The 20,539-nt window shown below is 43.8% G+C and overlaps 1 protein-coding gene across 1 annotated transcript; it reads left to right on the forward strand.

Moving 5' to 3' along the window:
• The first annotated feature begins 15,628 nt into the window (after positions 1–15,628).
• On the forward strand, positions 15,629–20,208 carry LOC147896227 (uncharacterized). Its single transcript, XM_087382825.1, has 4 exons — positions 15,629–17,095; positions 17,580–18,019; positions 18,449–18,752; positions 18,888–20,208. The coding sequence occupies exons 1-4, from the start codon at positions 15,697–15,699 to the stop codon at positions 19,988–19,990; spliced, it is 3,246 nt and encodes a 1,081-aa protein (XP_087238951.1). The 5' UTR covers positions 15,629–15,696; the 3' UTR covers positions 19,991–20,208.
• The last annotated feature ends 331 nt before the right edge of the window (positions 20,209–20,539 follow it).

Genomic DNA, 20,539 nt, shown 5'->3' on the forward strand with positions numbered 1-20,539 from the left:
GGAGGAATGCCTTGTGCATTTCAAATTCAATTTCTTTATGATTCGGGGCACCATGATATTACATGCAGCTCCCCCATCAACACACACACTTTTGACACGGCAGTTATCTATGATGACATCTACTATATGCGGGTGCCGATCAACATCTTCAGAGATAGAAGAAATCTCTCGTACCTTTTCCTTTTTCTTGCTCTTCCTTGTTGAGATCCCTTGCTGCAACTCACGTCTCACCTTAGGGCTTAATGCTATTAGTTGAGGGAGTGTGATGCTCAAAGATCGATGAGCAAGGTCTTGAACGATCGGATAGTCCTCTTGCCCCGAGTTGATGGGAAAATCCGAGGGCAACCACTTAGTTCTGCAAGATCTTTTAGTCTTCTCTGTTGGTGGGTCTGCCATTTCAGCATCTGAGGGCTCTGAGAAGGACACCTTCTTCCTAGGGCGGCCCGGTCCACGGTTTGGAGAGGGGTCCAAGGTGGTATGACTTCTTTTCCCGAGGTCAAGGATCTCTACGTCAGAATCCTCAGTGCCTGATTCACTTAGAAGATTCACCCTTAAAATATTGGGACATTCCGTGCGATAATGACCCTTTTGGTGGCACTCGTGGCACACAACATTGGCACGTTCTCTTGGAGGGCGATTGGATTGATTTCTGATGGCCACCATCTCAAGCCGAAGATCATTTGGGGCCTTGGCTAGGTCATTGACTATGGGTTCCTTAGTAGGAGGGGCCAAGGGAGTAGGAAGGAGGGGGGCTTGTGGGCGAGGCTAGGGAAATCTTTCAGGCAGAGGGTGAGGATATACACCTTGTTGAGGGTAAGCATCTAAGGGAGGACCATACACTTGAGGTGGAGGTGGTGGATACATCCTTGATGAAGGGTCGGGATATGCCCCTAAGTTAGACCCCCTAGGTTGTTGTTGCAAGAATTGAGGGGGTTGCGGAGGGACAATCGTCTTCTTTGAAGCAGGGTCAGACTGAACTTTATCAAACTTTTGAGCAATCTCGTGTGCTAGCACCATAGTTTCTGGATTCTCCCATTTAAGCTTGAGGCGGAATTCATCACTTGCTCCTGCTACAAGGTAGCCTAGCACATGCTGAGTCATTCCAGCTTGAAATCTGGCATTGTCCTCCTGTGTGGCAATTAAACTGTCCAGGAGCATGACCGCTCGATCCACATATCAATGCACCATCTCACCTTTTGACTGCTTCAAGTTTGCCACCTCTGTAGGTACACACCACACTTGAGCCAAACCCTCTAGAAATGTGGGAAGAACCGACATCCATCTATCTTCAGTAAGAAAGTTGAGAGAAACACAACGGCGCTTGAAGGCCACAAGATACTCATTCGGATTTTCTTCAACCCGTCCACAGAATACGGGAATGTCAGCCATGCTTGAAAAATGGAAAAGAAAGAGACGAAATGAGGCTTATCTATGGGCAAACAATGGAAAGAGGTAGCTTGAACTAAAAGTCAGGTGAAGATACATCCACAAAGCACACTTAGGCAGGGTAGGGTGTGATTGGTGTATTGTGAATACTACATGGGAAGAATCTTTTGCATAGAATAGCTCATAGACAATCTTAAAAGGACCAACCCTCATGATATAGCATCCATCTTTACAAGCGAGGGTTAGAGACATGGCCCTGCATGAGGTTGTTCATCAAGGCAAATAAGAATGCCATGACAAATGTCAATAGTTGGAGAGCTTGCACATCACCTTCAGCTTCTTCCAGTTCTTGTAATCGCCATGCCATTTCTTCAAGGGGTGTGCGGTTTGGCATCCTTCTTTTGAGCAATGTCCTTGAGGACCTTTCTGATGATCTTTCGAAGTCGGTAAACTCGTATCAAATATGCCCAACACTTAGTTTCATGATGACCACAACCTTTGCCTTCCTTACAAATGATCACCCTCCTTCGTGGCTTGCGGCTTTGTTGGGGTGGTGCTTCCACTCGTGTCATGCGTGATTGAAGTACAAGCTTCACGTGCCAAGAAATCAGCAACTATATTTTGAGCTCGAGGGATATGCTGAATTTTTACCTCTTTAAATTGTTTGCACAGTTCCAATGCTTGTTGATGTCGTGGCACCAAGCCTTCGCTCCGCACCTTCCACCTTCCACTAACTTGTTCACACATGAGTTGAGAATCTCCCTGCACCTCAAGTTGCTTGATGCGATGCTCTTGTGCCTTTTGTAGCCCAAAAATGAGTGCCGAGTACTCAGCTTGGTTGCAAGTACTTGCTATAACAATATACCTCACCCCCTAGTGAAATGAGCTTCACACCCACACCAATAGCCTTGGTCAAAGGTTTGTATGCGCCGTCAAATTGGAGGAGCCAAGATGTCATCACACCACGACTAAAATTTGGACATCCCAAGTTTCTCGGTAGTCCAAGATAGGTAGAACGAGAGGGTGGGGAGAATTCAATACTTGAGCCAAACGTTCAGCACCAAATAAACTTGCAATCCTTTGTTGATAGTTTATATTTAGACCAAAACGAATTACAACTTAAAGCTCAAAATGAGGCACAAAGGGTTGATTAAGTACAAATGGATTCCTTGGTCAAAACATTACCAACCATAGCCGAGCCCTAGAAACCTTTGTAGTGAGATTGAGGATAAACCACTCAAGACAAGCTTATCCATAGGAATTAATAAGCAGATGCGCCAAATCTCCCCCCAAGCTTGGGGAGCATCCCACCCTTCAAAGAAGAACACCCTTTTAATTACCTCCGAAGCAGCAAGTAGCTCGATCACCGCACAACAATGAGTAGAATTGAAATCAAAGTCCTCCTAGCGTATCACTAGTTCTTCACCTTGAATCATCCACGGTGTGTAATCTCACCTGTCGTCTCCTTGAGCATTGCACTGTACAATCAGTTGTTGAAGATCGACATGAAGATCAAGAAAGAGATCTCGCCCATTGGTAGTCGTAAGGTGCGGAGGACCAGGCACCAAATCCTTGAACTCATCAAGAAGTGACATAAACATCCACCCTCCTTGTGTGGCATGCGTCCGTGAAGTGAATGTGAAAAAGTTCAGAATCTGCGATCTAGTAGGAGATATGAGTAGAGCACATGAAGTGAAGTACTTTTGCTTTTTACAGCATGTGAAAACTCCCCACGGTTAGAGAGTTACAGTTCAGGGGATTTCAATATATAAGTAATATCAGTACATTTTCATCACTTCTTATCTGCTGGCCCAATGATAAATCTCCCTTTTGTGAAGGGGGAGGAGAGGAGAGGAGAAGGAGAAGAGAAAGAGAAAGAGAAGGAGCAGAAGAACAGAAGAGAGGGGGGGCACGAGATCTGTTACAGTTTTGCAGAAGCCCATAAAAATTGTCCGCGACCAGAAGACGTAGGAGCCTAGAAAACAGGTGTACATAGTAGACGCATGTGGGAACTCAGAGGGAGCATGGATGTTACAGTTTTGCAAATGCGACCGATACGAGCACAAGATTCGCCAGCCAGAATACACGTAGGAACCGTGAGTAGAAAGCAGGCAGACTGGAAGCGCAGAAGCAGGGAGGTTTTGCAGCCGTAGAGACAGGAAAGGCATGCAGTTTGGAGGTGCAAAAGTAGAGAATTGCACACGGAAGAGGCCGCAGAGCCGCACCCAGTCGTAGGAGTAACAGATTTTACACCACTAGCTGTGGAGATTTCGATCCTAGTAGCCACACCGGTTCTGTTACCTAGAAAAGAAATCATGACAATAGGCTAGACACTAAGCATGGCGGCGCTCAAGGGCCATAGAGGAAAGGAGAACGTGAGGGCGAAACATTATGATGGGTGGGGAAAAGGGATTAGAAGGGGAGGGAATGAAGAGGGAGACTATGGCATAAGGGGAAAGGGAGAGGGGAAAGAGAAGCATGCACATGATGGGAGGAGTGTAAAGAATGAGGGAGAGAGATAGGAGACTCAAGTTCAGCTTTCTTCACAACACACAAAAGAGAGAGAGGACACAAGGTTGGAGGGTGAAGCCTTTCTTCACTTTTGCACACAACAACAATACAATAGAAGAGGGAAATACCCTATATGTCAAACCTAGAATACGTGGTTCATATGTGAACCCAAACCAAAAACATACGTGGTAGTCTAACTACACCACGAGTACAACTAACATAGGCGGTGACATAAATGATAGTCATCCAGGAGATGTATCGGGGGTAGAGCTTGATATCTCAACACTCCCCCTCAAGCTCAAATCCATCTCACGTACACCAAGCAAGCTCCTAAATCTGCGAAGCTTCTCGGTACCCAATGCCTTCGTAAAAATATCAGCCACCTGCTCCTCAGTGCTGACATAGACAAGATCAATCTCACCAGCTAGAACCTTCTCTCTCACAAAGTGATAATGCACCTCAATGTGCTTCGTTCTAGCATGATAAACTGGGTTATTAGCAAGCATGATGCTGCTAATGTTGTCACAATGAATGACAACTGCTGCATGAATTGACTGTCCCATATCTGCAAGTAGCTTCCGTAACCAAGCTACCTCACATGCAGCCATTGCTGCACCCCTGTACTCAGCCTCTGTGCTCGACAAGGCAACTGTTGGCTGCTTCTTGCTGCTCCAACTGATGGCACCACTCCCAAGGGAAAACATAAAACCACTAGTAGATCTCCTGTCTGAGACACTACCAGCCCAGTCAGCATCTGTGTATCCATGTACCTGTAATGCACACCCAGCTTCATAAAACAGTCCATAATGCAATGTGGACTTCACATACCGCAGTATGCGCCTAGCCGCATCCAAATGTGGCTTCCTCGGTGCCTGCATAAACTGACTCACCAGCCCCACAGCATAGCTCAAATCTGGTCTGGTTATAGTCATGTAAATCAAGCTACCTACTATGCGCCTGTACATAGTAATATCTTCAAGAAGCTCACCTGTCTCTGCATTGAGCTTCACATTCTGCTCCAATGGAACAGAAATAGGCTTACAGCCTGTCATCCCATATTTGGACAGCATGTCCAAACCGTATTGCCTTTGCAACAGCCATATCCCACTCGGGGATCTAATAACCTCAATGCCCAAGAAGTAACGCAGCTCTCCCAAATCCTTCATCTCAAATTTCTGCTTCAACAGCAGCTTCACTTCATTAATGTCTGCATCACTATCACCTGTAATAATCAAGTCATCAACATAGATGACTATAAGCACAATCCCTCTGTTTGTCCTTTTCACATAAAGTGAAAAATCTGAATTGGAAATCTGAAATCCAATAGTGACAAGATATTGCCCTATCTTGTCTGACCATGCCCTCGGCGCCTGTTTTAAGCCATACAAGGCTTTGTGCAACCTGCATACAAAATCGGGATGTGAATTATCCTCATAACCTTCCGGCTGCATCATATAAACCTCTTCCTGCAAATCACCATGCAAGAAGGCATTTTTCACATCCATCTGATGCAAAGACCATCCCTTTGCAGCAGCCATAGCAATTACTGCTCTCACGGTTGCCATCCTTGCAACTGGGCTGAAAGTTTCCTCATAGTCAATTCCATATGTCTGTGCAAAACCTTTGGCAACCAATCTTGCCTTGTACCTGCTAACAGACCCATCAGCATTGTGCTTTACTTTGTAAACCCACTTGCAGCCAATAGCCTTCTTATCATGAGGCAAAGGCATCAAATCCCAAGTGTGGTTTGCATCCAAGGCAGCCATCTCTTCATCCATAGCTGCTTCCCAATTTTTATGCCCTGCTGCATCCTCAAAACATGTGGGCTCTGGCTCCTCTAGAACCTTGACCATATAAGCATAGTGATGTGCTGTATACCCATCATATCTCAGCCTGTCAACTGGATACTTAATACGAGTGGACCTCCGTACAACTGGATCAGTTGCAGGAGTCTTTAAATCATGCCTGCTTTTCCTTGCACCAGGTGTAACAACAGAAGGAATCCCAAGTTCCTCATCAAGGCTCATTTGAGAGCCACTTGACTCTCCATCAACATGAGAGCTCCCAGCAGACACATCAAACACTGGAGCATGGACCTAGAATATGTGGTTCATATGTGAACCCAAACCAAAAACATACGTGGTAGTCTAACTACACCACGAGTACAACTAACATAGGCGGTGACATAAATGATAGTCATCCAGGAGATGTATCGGGGGTAGAGCTTGATATCTCAACAAGGAGGAATGTAAAGATGGAGACATCAAGGGAAGAGGCCCATGCTTTATTTGAAAGGAAGGGAAGGGGGAAATCAAGTACTAGCTAGGTGGCTTTACAAAGAATGAGCGTGTTCCATCAAGGAATAGCCCCCTCCTTTTATAGCCAAGAGAGGGGGTGTCTCCCAATAAATGCATCCTCCCACATGCATGGTGTGTGTGGAAGAGTCTCCCATGTGGGCTAGGTAGTTACGCACTCTCAATTGTGTGCGATAACGCTTGGCCACAGTTTTCCACATATATCAACTCCAATATCCCAAGTCTATGATACTCCCTTGGTCTCTTCCCAATTTTATAATACGTTCAAACATCTAGGAGGACAAGTGGAGGGTTGGCACAAGGAAGCTTGCCACATCCTACTTTCCCCATTATTTAACTTGCACTCTTGGACCTTCTATACCTCCCCCACATGGGCCTATCCTACATGGAGGGAATAACCCAATATAATATCCATCTCCACCTATTTTATATTACTTCTCCCATGGACATTGGGCCATATCTCACTAAATGCAGGCATGGGACCACCTAGGTGGAGGGGTGGCACATGGAGGAGCTCCTTCAAGACCATCTGGAACCCATTCAAGCTAAGGAAGTTTAATTGTTGGTTGGACTGACTTGGTGAGGTACATCTCCACAATCCTATTTTGCACTCTTTCAAACTCATTGTAGTGCTCAACCTTGACTTTGCTTCAATTCCCACCTTTGGCCTTCTTCCAGGATCTCCTACTATTATGGAATTTTGGAGACTTGTTTTTGGGAAGCTTAGCAACCATTACGGCATGGACAATGGTTAAATCTTTGTCAAAGACATGGTCTTCCAATTGAGCATTTGCACCCTCTATCTTAAGGTCACAGGGAAAATCAGGGCGATCACTGACAATGATGATCTCTGCATGAGCACTATCCCATTCAAGGATAGCCTTAAACATTGGAACTTTGAGATCAATTGGGCCTTCATGCATGAGTGGAGATTCTACTTGCATGACGTTTGCATCAAGCTTTGGGAGGACTTGATCTAATGCATAGGAATTGTCGATTGTCACCAGTACTTGGATCCAATTGTTGATATTACTTTGTGTGTCACCTACTAAGACATGTTGCTATGGAAGGGCTAAGTTTGCTAGAGGATGAGGTAGAGGAAGTATCATCCACAATCATCTAGGCACAATGGATTTTATTGGTCCTATTCCCACATTGATTCTCATTGTTGCGTTGCCATTTTGTATTGTGAGTTGATAATTAGTTTCCCAATCATGGAGCACTAATGCTTTTCGTAAGCCAAGGGGCCAGGGCATCCAAGTAAAACTTGATAGGATGTCTTGGGGAGGTTCATTGGATGAAAAAGTGGATACTAGCTACGTTTGTGAATTCCCCATCCACTACGCCCAAGGGTATTGTATGTGAATCATCTACAAGGCGAATGTTGCTTTCTTCATTGGTGGGAGGCCCCATTCATCATAGAGATCTTTTGATGAGAGATTCACACTTGCACCACCTTCCACAATGGCTTGGACCTCATCATGTTCTTTATGGACCAAAGGCGGAGTGATATTGCATATGTCATCTCTTACACCCAATCCGAACTAGGATATCTTTTATTTATTCCATAGGTGGAGGAAGATTTGTAGATTCAACCAATCCCTTGAAACTCTCCCAAAGGTTAAGACAATTTAGTAAGAGAATTCAATTGGAGATGGACATGGGACAACTTATAATGTTTGAGAGCGCTACACCGTCTAGTTAGCGTTTCGAAACATTATGTTGTGGCCCTTGTTGTTTTGTTGGAGCTGAGGCTTGATTATAGTGTTGAGACTTGGTGGAGCTAGGATCGTGCGCTTGCTTTTCAGCTTCAAATTGGGCTTTTACCTTTTCCACCCATTGTTGAAGTGCTTGAAATTGAGCCTTCTCCAACTCGGCATTAAGGTATGGAGCTTCTTATGTGGATCCAAATTGGTGGCATACTTGGCTCTTCTTTATTTGAGGGAGGAATTAACACGTGTTTTCTTCTATAGAGGCCTTTTGCTTGAATAGGAATTGAATGTTACTTAGCTACCGCTTTTTTTACCGCATGATCACATTTATAGGTTCCAATAGAATGCTTGTGGGCCCTACACTCTACTAATATTCCTAATGCAACATCAGGTGTAGCCTCATTTTCTTATGGGGGTTTAGGCTTGAGCTCATTCTTCTCTATTTTCTCCTAATTCCCCTAATTTCTTCATATTTTCCTATTTCTCCCTAATTTTTTCTTATTTTGTCCCTATTCTTCCTATTTTTTTGGTCAAATTTTCCTTACTTTTATACTCTCTCTCTCTCTCTCTCTCTCTCTTTCAGCCCCTCCCTCTCTCTCTTCCTCCCACTCACTCTTCATCTCTCTTTCTGACCCTTCCCTCATTTCTCTAAAATCTCCCTTAATGCCCATAATTTGGTCTATTTTCTCTCCCTAGTAAACCACTCTCCCTAACTCCTCTCTCTCTGTCTCTCTAATTTTTTGCATTTCTTCTAACCTTACTAACCCCCCCAAAACATATCTCTCTCCCCTGACTTTCTGCCTCCTTTGCCTTGGTTAGCCTCCCCTGACTACTACCTATTGCACGACTCCTCGTCCCCCCTCTCTATTTAGTGCCCCCCTTTGTGCTTTTCGGACTACCTTCTAGTTTCTCTGCTGTAACTTCTTGACTGATTCACTGTTGCTGGTCTACGTCGAACCTCCCTCACCCTCCGTATCACTTCTTTTGGTTCAGTGGTGGCGATTATACTTGTCTACGCCCTTGACTCTTTTGTGTATGATGTCCCCACCTCGATTGTTGCACCCAAGCCTCCCTTTACATTTCCTCCTCCGACGTCACCTCAGGTTAACTCGTACCTCTCCTCAAGGAGTCAAGTTTTATTTACAATACCCCCCCCCCGGATCTCTCTATTTTATTATCTCACAAAGTATATGGTTTCCCCTTCCCCCTCTCTAACCTTTTTCATAGGTACTTTGTCGTATCACTTAATAAAATCATATCCCCCTCTTTTTTCCTTCTCTCCTCTCAAGTATCAACTTTCTCTCCCCCTCTACGTCTATTTATCACCCCCTTCTAACCTTTCGTGATCCTTTATCGATAATTCTCCACTTTTAATAGCAAGTGTATTAATAGTAATACTAATAGTAAACATAGTAAAATAGAAGCTTGCAAGCCATAATTGTGACAATGAAATGTAAATAAATATAATATAAAAGGCAACTTAGAGGACTACTAGAGTAAAGCAGCCTACTAGAGTAATCTCCCCCCCGTTTCTTTTCAAGACCCCTCTCCTCTAATTTTCCCCCTCCTCTAAAAACTCCCCCTTCAAATCTAAGGTCATTTAGATCTCTGAAACACACACACACACACACGCACGTGCGCATGCACGCGTGCGCAAGTGCAAACACAGATACATGCACATGCACGTACACATGCACACATATGCATGCACTAGGTAGGCCCGTACGCATACATACATACATGCATGCATATCATACATACATACATACATAGTCTTGTAGGCCTATAGTCCATTGTCTCACTATAAGTACATTGCTTACTTCAACTTTGATTAGAAACCCTTTTTAATTATCTTTGGAAACATAGTATTTACTTGCAAAAGCAATTACCACTACAAGAATAGTTGTTTGAAGGGTAGGCCAAAAGGGCAGTTTTCCCATATATTGCACTTTTAGACCAAGTAAAGAGTGGCATGTCCCAAGCTAGGAAAATAGAGTGGATTTTGGGTACCCTTATGGAAATAAGGCAAGAAATATGGCAGCCCATGGTTGCCCCGGTTGGACAAAAGGCTAGAGATAGGGCACCCCATGACTCCTCCTTTAAAGTGGGCAACTCTTATGGATACCCTTTTAAATAGGGTAGCTCTTATGGCTACTCTTTGAAATAGGCTAGATCTTATGGATATAGGACACTCTTATGGATACCCTTTTGAGCATAAGGCAAGAAATAGCGTAGACCCTTTTGGACATAAGAGAAGAAATAGAGTAGCCCATGGATGAACTTTTAAATAGGGTAGCTCTTGTGGTTTTCGTTAAACATAGGATAGTTCTTATGGCCACCCTATCCTTTGGCTAGCCTCTGTTCTTTTAAAATATCACGTTTTAGCTTACATATAGATATATGATATAAATACGTACATACACACATGCACTTATAAGCCAATACATGATATTTCTACAAGTAGGGAGGCTAGTTGAAGGACAAGATAGCCATAAGAGCTACCTTATGGCTAAAAGGGCAACCATAAGGCATATTCTATTTAAAAGGGTGGCCATGGCTGCTCTATTTCTTGGCTTATGGCCAAAAGGTTGTCATGGGTTGTCCTATTTTTTGCCTTATGGTGAAAAGGGTAGCCGTAGTAGGCATGGGATGCCCTATTTCTTGCTTTATGTCCAAAAGTATATCCATGGGCTACCATATTTCTTGCCTTATTTCCAAAAGTGCTTGTCAGGGGCTATCCTATTCCTTGCCTTATCTCCAAAAGGGTAGCCGCAAACCACCCTATTTCCCTTAGATTTGGCTACTCTTTATATGGTCTAAACTTAGGGCAACCTATGAGAAAATCGCCCTTTTGACCTACCCTTTCACACCATTATTCAGAGTTTCTATTCCAAGTTGAAGTAAGAAATGTTCTTATATTGAGACAATGGTCTATAGCCTTATGAAACAAGAATTCTTCAATGATTTGAGGAGTAAGAACAAATATTCAAAGAATTAGGGACTCTTCAAACATGTAACATAGCACATTTGAGGAGAGAGGAGATTTTTTTAATTGAGTCACTTACATATATGGCGTGTATATGCTTGATGGGAGTAAATAAATACACGTCAAACATGATTGTTTTTATGTGAACATAGGGGGGATATTTAAATCGAACATTGAAACATGTACATTATAGAAAGGGGGTCAACCATTATGCAAAAAAAAAAAAACTTCCAATAGGGGCATTTTATATACATGCTTGCTTACATGTGATATGACCTCCCCAAGCACAAAGATGCCATTTGAATGAAAGTGAGTTGGCTTGTGATAGACACTTCAACACTTTAGCAACTGACAGCTTGATAGCTTAGCATACCTAGTTCACAAAGGTGTCTAATGGTCCTTCACATGTACTATACTAGCATGCCATGTGCATTCTTGGACCTCACAAACCCCCTTTGTATTTCCTCTTGTCAAAAGTGTACCCTTTGAGTTCAAGCATGCGGTACCCAAGTGTGGCCTTCTAGGGCATGCATGCAATTACATATTTTAAAAAGATTCTTATATATGGGTAATGCTTTACTTAAGGAAACCCCTTTTCATACATGCTTTTGCTTCATATGGAATTAGAAGAAAATCCCATGTGTGTCTATTATGTATTATCTTCTTTCTTTCCTTTCTAGGTATGGAAACAATTGAAAGACTTGCCATAATAATCTAACCTAGCTTGCATCAGATTGAATGGTGGCAATCGACTAACTGCTTTCGACATAGTGTATGTACATGTGATAGCGGCAATGATGTGATGGAAGAAAGGATTGTTTTTGTCCTATGCTCATTATAAGTGGTGCCATTGTGTGGGTGGTGTGATGGCTTGTAAAGTTGATGGTAGCAATTGCAAGGTGGATGTTAAACACATTAAATCAAAGGCCCATGAAAAGAATGTTTTAATGCTTACTATTGTTTTTAAGGGTTTCATATGTGTGTTAATACTTTGAGGACAATTAGCGTGTGTTTGTTCTTGCCTAGTAACCAAAAAACACATGCAACATGTCAATAGCAGTGTTAGTGTAGTTCTAAAAATAGGATGGGGCACCCATGGTATGGGCTTTTAGGTGCTAAGGGCATCAAGCATTAATCAGCATGGATGTTGATTGAAAGTGGGCAAGAGAGAGAGATAGTTAGATAGAGAGCTTCTAACGTCGATGGTGGATGAAATTTGATTTATGTGATGGGATTAAACCTAGAGACCCACATAGAGAGGCCACCTCACTAAGAGGGTGCCCCTGTGCATATTTGTGTAGCCAAGTGACATCCCCATGACCTGCAAATGCTTGGAACGCTCAACCAACAACATCATTTGAAGGCTAGCTATCACAACACTGTAGTGCCCAAGCCATTGCATTGGTTGGAGACTTTTGAGGATGGTCGCCATTGGAAGGAGCTAGGTGTAATAAACCTCCCCAAATCCTTAGGACTTTGCTATCAAAGCATCCATGGGTGCTTTGACAAAAATGCCCATAGAGGGCATTGTGTCATGAGAGTTGTGTTCATCGCAAATTATGCCCCCACAATTCATCGCAAATAGGGAGTTCATTTTTTCTAGCATTGTGATGCTAGGATAGCAAGATTGTTTGGAGGTATGCTGGTTCAACATTATAGTTCCCAAACACTCTCATTGGCTCTCTTTCTTGCATCCTCCAAGCTATTTGTTAAAAGAGTATGCAAAATCTCCATTTATAAATGCCATTTCAAACTCAGTAAAGTTTTCGTGGAGACACTTTAATGATAGGTGAGCGTAGCATTCCTCTGATGAACTTTGAGCCTTGGTAGCAACGTGGGGAAGCACGCTTAGAGCACTTGACAAGATTGCCATGTTGTCCATGGCCTACTCTTATAGGCCTCCTTCCTTGAGGTTGGGGTTGGATCAAGTGGACGTTGGACTTGTAACAGGGGAGTTCATTGATGTGGCACAAAATTATTGGATCATGGAATTGTTCGATGGAAGGTAAGGTCCCCTGCCCCCAAGCACTTGTCAATAGGAGTAAAACCAATGGGAGCTTTGCTGGGCTGCTCAATGACGAATAATTGGATGAGTCTAGATTCATGCAATAAATGCTTGTGTCTTTGTTGTTTGTGCAACACTAGACACTTGGTGGTAAGAGCCCATTCTTGCTCCAATGTCAAAGCCAAGAATTGAGCATTTGCTCCGCTAGGCTACGCTGATTGTAGGGACTCTCCCTTGTGTCCAAGGTGGCATGCAATCTTGCTTTCTCTCTGATGGCAACTAATAGGCTTGAAATGGTATATTTGATATTCCACTGTTGGTTGGCACCGTCTCTACTGGGCCAGTGCAATGCCTAGTAGGCTAGAAAGCATTTTGTGGGAACTATGCTGATGTTGGCATTTCATAGCTATCCCGCTTACTTACCATGGGTGGGAATGGGCTCCAAGGGAAGCTACACACTAGCGCTTGCCCACACTATCCATGCAAATGTTACCGAGGTTCACTTGACGATCCAAGTCCACCATTTTGATATGGGAAGTGTAAGGGGCACTTGTTGATGTGTCCGCCGCATGGTGGCCCTTGATTTAATATGCAAAAGGGGGGGTGTCCAAGGTCATGGGCAGCCACGACCCCCGCCCATTAGGTGCCCAAGGCCTAATAACAAGGGGGCTTGAGCCTGCGATGTCAAATCAGTGAATGGACACCATAAACGAGCTTTTCTCTTTTCCTTTATTCTTGACGCTTGGTGTGTAACAGACCCGATCCATCCCCGGGGAAGGCGATGGCGGTCACTAAAAATGAGCTTTTCTCTTTTCCTTTATTCTTGACGCTTGGTGTGTAACTGACCTCGTCCATCCTCGGGGCAGGCGATGGCGGTCTACGTGTGTGCGCCCCGGGGGCTCCTCCTAGTGCTAAGAGAGGAGAGAGAGGTGACAAGGCTGCCACGTCATCGTCGTCGTCTTCGGGATAACTAATAAGCAAAAAGCGTAAAAAGTGACGGAAAAATATCTTGAACACAAAAAGTGAAGCTCCCACCGCCATAGCCATAGCCATAGCTGGAAAAAGCGCAGCAGCCATAGCCATAGCTTTAAAGGCATTCATGTATTTTATCCTCCCCCTTTCAATTGCTTTTCAGTCCCCTCCCTCATCTCTCCTCCATGCTCATCCTCTGACGATTCCCCTTTGTGGAACTTCTCCGCTTTCCCTCTTCGCCTTTTCGGCATTCCCAATGCTTCCATGGCGGTGCACTTCATTACCCTTTCATCTTTCCTTTCACTCATAAGGTCTTTTTGTGTCGCATCCATTTCATGGTGACTTTATCCTGATTCTTGATTTCAACACTCTTGCGTTTTCCTTCCGAGCAAGAATCATGAAGGAGAAAATGAAGACAGGATTCAGGAGGAGTTCGCTGACCAGACTGAACAATGGAATCTGGATCGAAGACGGCACAGCAAAAGGTCGTGATGATTCAAAAGTGCAAAGTGATCCCGGATGAAATCGATGATTTATCGATCTAAAAAAAGAAAGAATGTTTGTTTGCGCTCAAATGAGACTTGTTAAGGTTCATTCGAGGAGCAGCCAGCTTTTTCGCAATCCTTCCCGCTTCCCTGCGAGCTTTAATGGCGATGGAATTCTGCGCAGCTCTTCGAAGCTGCTTGCAGCATTTCGCTTTGATGAGGCCTTTTGGAGTTTGGACCTTTTGCGCTGTTGCGTTCAATGTAGGAATTTTCAAATCACCGCGAGCAGTCCTGATTCCTCTGAAGAGTCTGAGTCTCTGAGAATGATTCAGAGCCGTCACGAAACGCTTCAATTTTCTAATCACATTCCTCTGCGACTGATTCAGTTTGTGCAGTGTGTGCAGTGTGGACCTGCGAGTCACAAAATGTACCAGTTTGCGAATCACGTCATGAAGCACAGGCTGCTATGACTCTGATGTTGATTAAAGTATGAAATGTGCATGTTCCAGCTTCTGCTTTCACTCTTCCGTGAAGGATCAATGACAAGAAGCTTGCTTGAATCTTCTTGTCAATCTTCTTTTCTCACCATTGTCACCAACCGAAGATTGAAGCTTTTTCGCCAGTTCCGCTTTCAATGTTGCAATCCCCTCAATCCCTCATTCTAGCTTCTGATTGATTCGTTGTCTGAACTCCGATATCTCAGCTCGATCCTCTCCGCCACCTTGAGCTGGATTTGTAGGGTCAAGGGCCATGTAGATCATCTAGCCTTTTCAGGTTTCACGTGCCAGGTCCGTCCACAAGAATGTCCTTTGGACTCAACGTGCTCCCAGTCGAAAGACTTTCTACCGGTCTGTCGCCGTAATTTGTCATTTTGTTTCTGTCCATTTTTGCGACCTTGTTCTGTCTAATTCACATGCTGCGATATTTTCGGAATCACCCTTCCCGAATCCCCGCCAGCTTCCCATATATTGGCCAAAGTGCGTGATTTGATGGGAGATGGACAGCAATTGCTTCCAAGCTTCTGTAGCGTGTATGTTTGAGCGGCTTATGGTGAGGCTATCTCTTAGTAGATAGAAAATGTGTAGTCTTTGCCAACCAGACATGCCCGCAGTCTAGCGATCAAATCTGTTGCGTCAACATTGCCTTATCGAACGTGAGCTGGTGACCAAGGATCGCATGCCATTGCAGCTGATTGTGATGTTCGGAGCTTCATCGACGCTCTGAGTTGTGGGGTGGTGAAGCTTTCAAGGCATTATATTACGTCGACCAAAATACTTCCGTGACGTGCTCAGGTTTCGACGTTAACCTCGTCAACCCAGTGCCGATGGAAGTGTGGATTTTTTTGGCCGCCGCCGGGTCTGGATATCTAGCTAGATGTTGGCATAATGCCCAGAAGAGTCAAGGTCCTTGCGCGGGCAAAGCTGACGTTCTGAACAACAATAGCGTTCCCTCATCAACTAGGGGAAAGCATACTAGCACTTTCTCTTCCAATTCCAAACGAGCTGTACGCAAATCAGTGTCTGTTCAAGAATACCATCAATGGGTACGGCATCCATCCAAGGGTGTTCCAGTATCGGAGAACGGAGAACTTGCACAACGTATGGCAGAAGAAAGAGGTGACACGGATAGAGGGAAAGAAGCGAGCATCACTGGAATTCATGCAGTCAACAAGGATGCAAAGATCGGTGAGATGCTCGGTGTGTCAAAAGCTCCTTCTCACCAGACCTCTGAGAATTCTATGGTAGGCTTCCAAGAGAGTTTGAAGTTTGCATGTAAAATTTCAGATGTTCAGGAAGAATTCCCTGCACTGCTGCGTGCTGAGTGTAGCGAGGATGAAAAGTTGACTTCACTCCAGGAGGACTTGAATAATTCGACAGGAGAGAGAGTGCTAACGAGCAAATCTGCTAAAGAGAATGTTATGGCCAACGAGTGTAGCTCTTTTCTGTCAAGCTCTGGAAAATGCCCAAATTGTGCGAGGGACGATAATAACCTCAAAAGTGGATCCTTGCTTCAAGATGGAGACTCAGAGAAGCGCATGAAGGATGCCTTGGAGAGCATGGTTAATCAGGATGATGCATTTTCGTTGATGCCAGGCCTTTGCAGGCATGTCTCTCGAGGTCTACGAGTGTTAGATGCAGGCAGTGTCCTATCGCAGCGAGGAGATGCTAGAAGCAGAGGGGATAGCGCAACGAATGTGGAGAGGCCAAAACAGTATGGGAGAAGTAGACGCTTCATGTGCAGAAGAAAGAGCCTTTTTTCACAGAAGCCGGTGTCTTCTTCAGAGAGCTGTCTCTTTACCCAGCAAGAGGATTACTACCACCATAGAAAAACAAATGAATCTCTCCAGCCGTTTTATTCACCGGGCATGGATGCAGGAGAGCTGCCTCTAAATGCCTTTGGAAGGAACCAGGGTAATCAACCGTCTGGCACTGCAGAATCTGGAAGAATCAGATTGTCAAAGGTCGACCCTGCTATTGGGTTGCCTCCTTTGTCGATGCAGTCAAGTAAGAGAGCCTCTCTGGATATAAAGAAAAGATTGAAGCGCCCTGCTGGGAGAGCTTCAAAGGGAGACAACGTGTGCGATACTTTCCAAAGGAACCTGATGCATACTCATTCTGAAGCTGCGCAGGGTACCTTCGCAGGATGGGAAAACTCGAGAGCAAGGGGCAAGGAAAGGGATCACTGCTCATACTTCTTCAACAGAGAGAGCAGATCTATCCAAGGTACCACTGTGTTGCACTTGTTGCATTGCCATTGTTTGCAATCATTCAGATACAAGCATGTAAGATTCGATCTAGAGTGGGAGGGGCAGGTATAATAAAACGCTCCTTTATAAGTTATAACTGTTATATTTGGTTTTTCCATTCAACGGTTTACAATGCCAATTTTTTCGATAAAAAATGAAGAGATAAGTTTTGTTCAATCATTGTTTGTAACAACTATCAAGGAATATTACTAGCTGTTAGATCAGGAAGATTAGCATAGTAGAGCCCATTTTTAACGATGGCAAAGCACTTTTGTATTGTATTTCTGTTCGCTTTATAAGTCAACATATAATCTCACTGTATTGCGTGATTGCTCTTTGTAGGTTTTCCTGTCAATGAGATAGTCATAGAGTGCATTAACAACATAGAAGAGTTTGTAGTCTAAATAATGCACGAGTACAATAATTCTTTCTGACCACACTCGTTTGTTGTGGTTCTTCAGGAATGAGAGGTATTCCATTGGAGGGGCTCATATTCAATATTGGAGTGGGACTCGGTATGGTTTATATTGTTATGTCGAACAGGCTTGAAGTAGTAAAGCTAACAAACTTGCTCAGGGAAGCAGAGTGTTTAATTAAAGACCTTGAATATGAACTCCAAGGAACATCTGCATTGGAGCCTGAATATGGTTTCTCAAAAGAGAACACAGAATCTGTTCCTTATTCTGCGTTCAAGGACGCAGGGGATGCAACGCTATCTCTCAACAATGTAGAAATGTTCTCGAGTGATGCGTTTGAGCCTGCCGCAAGCATTAAGCACATCCAGCCAGATGATATAGCCAATCTGGAAGCTGAGTTTGAAGCTGAGCTTGAGAAAATGGAGCTGAATCTGAGAGATGGAAGTTTTACTGAAGGTTACAAAATACTTTCATGCGTAAATCAGGTGAGTTTGGTCATAATGCAAAGGTAGTGGCGGTTTTTAATCTAGTACACTCGTGCCGTTGGGTGGAGGGTCAAAATATGCTTTAATTCATGGCTGCCTTTCCTAGTAGATGTTTTCTTCCTCTCCAAAAGAAGTACGGCGAGTAAAATTATAAAATTTAATCTTCCTTTTGAAATCGCAATATTCATATACAAAAAATAGAAGTATGGCAAGTAAATTCATTAGCTTTTTTCATCTTCCTTTCGAAATTGCAATATTCATATACGAAAAAAAAAAGTATGTCAGGTGAAACTTTAACTCCGTTCATTTACGATGATATTCATGTTTACAAAAGTCTTACAATTAAAACAATTAGGTTAGAGATTTATAAAGCAATATACGTTCATAAGCCTCTTTAATTTTGTCCTGAACTAGCGGGGTTGTGTACAGTTTGATGAAGACGACATTCCAGAGCTTTTAAAGGGTGAACTTTCTGAAAAAGGCCTTCCGGGTGAGGTCCATATAGAATCAGAAAAGGAAGATGGTAGGGGCTCTTCACATGAAGATCTGCATGCTAGCAACCATGCAGTTTCTGCCAGGGAACTGGCGAGGCGTTTGCATGAGGTTTTGGAAGCAAGGCAAGACGAACGTATTGCAGAACTCGAAACTGAGTTGAAACATATAAGCATGAAATTGCAAGCTCAAGAAGAGGAGCTAAGATGGTGGAAGGGTGGATCGTTAGTCACTAAACCAGGTAGTCCATTCTTGTTTCTGTATTTCCTGGCGAAAGGCCAAACTGCTTTATATATGCAATCTCTAATTTCTATTTTGATGATGGAAGGTTTTCAGTCCCAGTCTATTGAGTCTGCTGAGATGACTGTGTTTCCAGATATGGAAGATGAGAGAGAGCCATCATCAAGCCTGGCAGATAACTACACATCCAGTGCTTCTGGTTCTCCTGGTGTTTATGGGGACTTCTTCACTTATGATGTGAAAAATGCTTCAATTACAAGGATTGAAAACGCTCCAAAAGCTAAGAATAGTATTGCTTTTGGTATTCTATCAGGAGAAGCAGGAGCTGCCCATAACGAAGCTTGTGACGAATCTTTAAAGGTCCTGAAAGATTCACAAGCAGGAGCTAATCTCACTTGCAGCACAGGGGAGCATGCTTTTTGTGAAAACAACTTTCTTCAGGAAAAGATTCTCTCATCAACAAAGGACTCTGACCTTGATCTGGTCCATTCAAGCACTTATGATTATTGGGAATTCCTATCCTTGGCTGAGGATTCTTATATTTGTGGTGACACCAGTGCCATGGTGGATATGTCTGCTGTCAGTGATATTCCATCAAAAGGCCCCAAGATAAGGAACTCGCACAAGATGGGCTCATTGTTAAGCCATCCTGGATCTGAGCAAACTCTCATTTGCTCAAAAGCAAGGGACTTACCGGACGATATCACCGATACATCTGGCAGCGGTGATATCACCAATGATACATCTGGCAGCAGTCCTTGTACCGTGAAGTTCATGGATGTGAGCACTATTGATCCCTATCACAATAATCATTTGAGAACTAGTTTGGAAACTGGAGCTGATGGTAGTACTTCCAATTCTGACTGCAATGATGGAATCCTGGTTCATTGTGGATCCAAGTTCCCAGCTGTATGCAAACTCGAAGGGAAGTTCTCTCATTGCCAGGAGGCCTCGCAAATAAGTTCCCCCGAAAGTCCTGAGAAATGTGTACTTGCCCTGAATTGGAGTCCCCCTGAGGATAGCGATTGTAGTTCAGAGTCAGATGAGCAATTAGGTCAGCTGTTGATCAAGCGCATTGTTGAGAAGAGCAGAAGGGGCTCGCCTATCATCAAAGATGTTCAGACTGTGCTGGCGTCGTTGGAAAGGGACGAATTACCTTTAGCTGCTAATGGGTGCAATGCACAAGACAGTAGCTGTAGAAGCAATGGCAGCGGAATGCTTAGATTTGTGGTATGCTGAATTGTTGGCTCCAGCAGAAAGAAAGAGAACAGGCCAATCAAGTTGTTTCTCCCATAATAGGTCCTATGAAAGTGTCTTTTCAATTACGGAACTGGTATTAGAGTTGGGGAAGAATTGCCACCGCATCTAGGCAAGTCTGAATAAAGGGGATTGCAGACAAGGAAAGCTTTCTGTTAATTGCACGATTTTGGATTGAGGATGGGACTTGCATCTGTTCTAAATGATCACGCATTTGTAACATGTGTCACTCTTTGGCTCCTTGTGCTGTTGCTTCTTAATACAACGATTAATAAAGAAACGAGTAACCTAACTTGTCTATGACGGGCTAGAGACCCGCTCCGCTGGGTCTTGAAGTTGCGATCATATATTGCGATCATCTAATGTATCTTTGCAACTGCGTCATCACCAGTATCACCATCCTCTTGAATGGATATTGCTAGACCCCAGCACCAGCACCAGCACCAGCACCATTATCACTAGCACCATTCGCTTGGAATGGAAGCCATAGCTTTGGACAAAGAAGCTGATTGAGTGGCCGTGCTAGATAGA

This window comes from Dipteris shenzhenensis, chromosome 12 (assembly GCF_047967505.1).
Source record: "Dipteris shenzhenensis isolate YYH24624 ecotype China chromosome 12, Dip_SZ_1.0, whole genome shotgun sequence".
Taxonomy (NCBI): domain Eukaryota; kingdom Viridiplantae; phylum Streptophyta; class Polypodiopsida; order Gleicheniales; family Dipteridaceae; genus Dipteris; species Dipteris shenzhenensis.

Coding starts and splice junctions, on each gene's coding strand:
- LOC147896227 (XM_087382825.1), top strand. CDS start 15,697: ATGGAAGTGTGGATTTTTTTGGCCGCCGCCGGGTCTGGATATCTAGCT. Junction 17,096..17,579: donor AGAGAGCAGATCTATCCAAG/GTACCACTGTGT, acceptor GTGGTTCTTCAG/GAATGAGAGGTATTCCATTG. Junction 18,753..18,887: donor ATCGTTAGTCACTAAACCAG/GTAGTCCATTCT, acceptor CTGTGTTTCCAG/ATATGGAAGATGAGAGAGAG.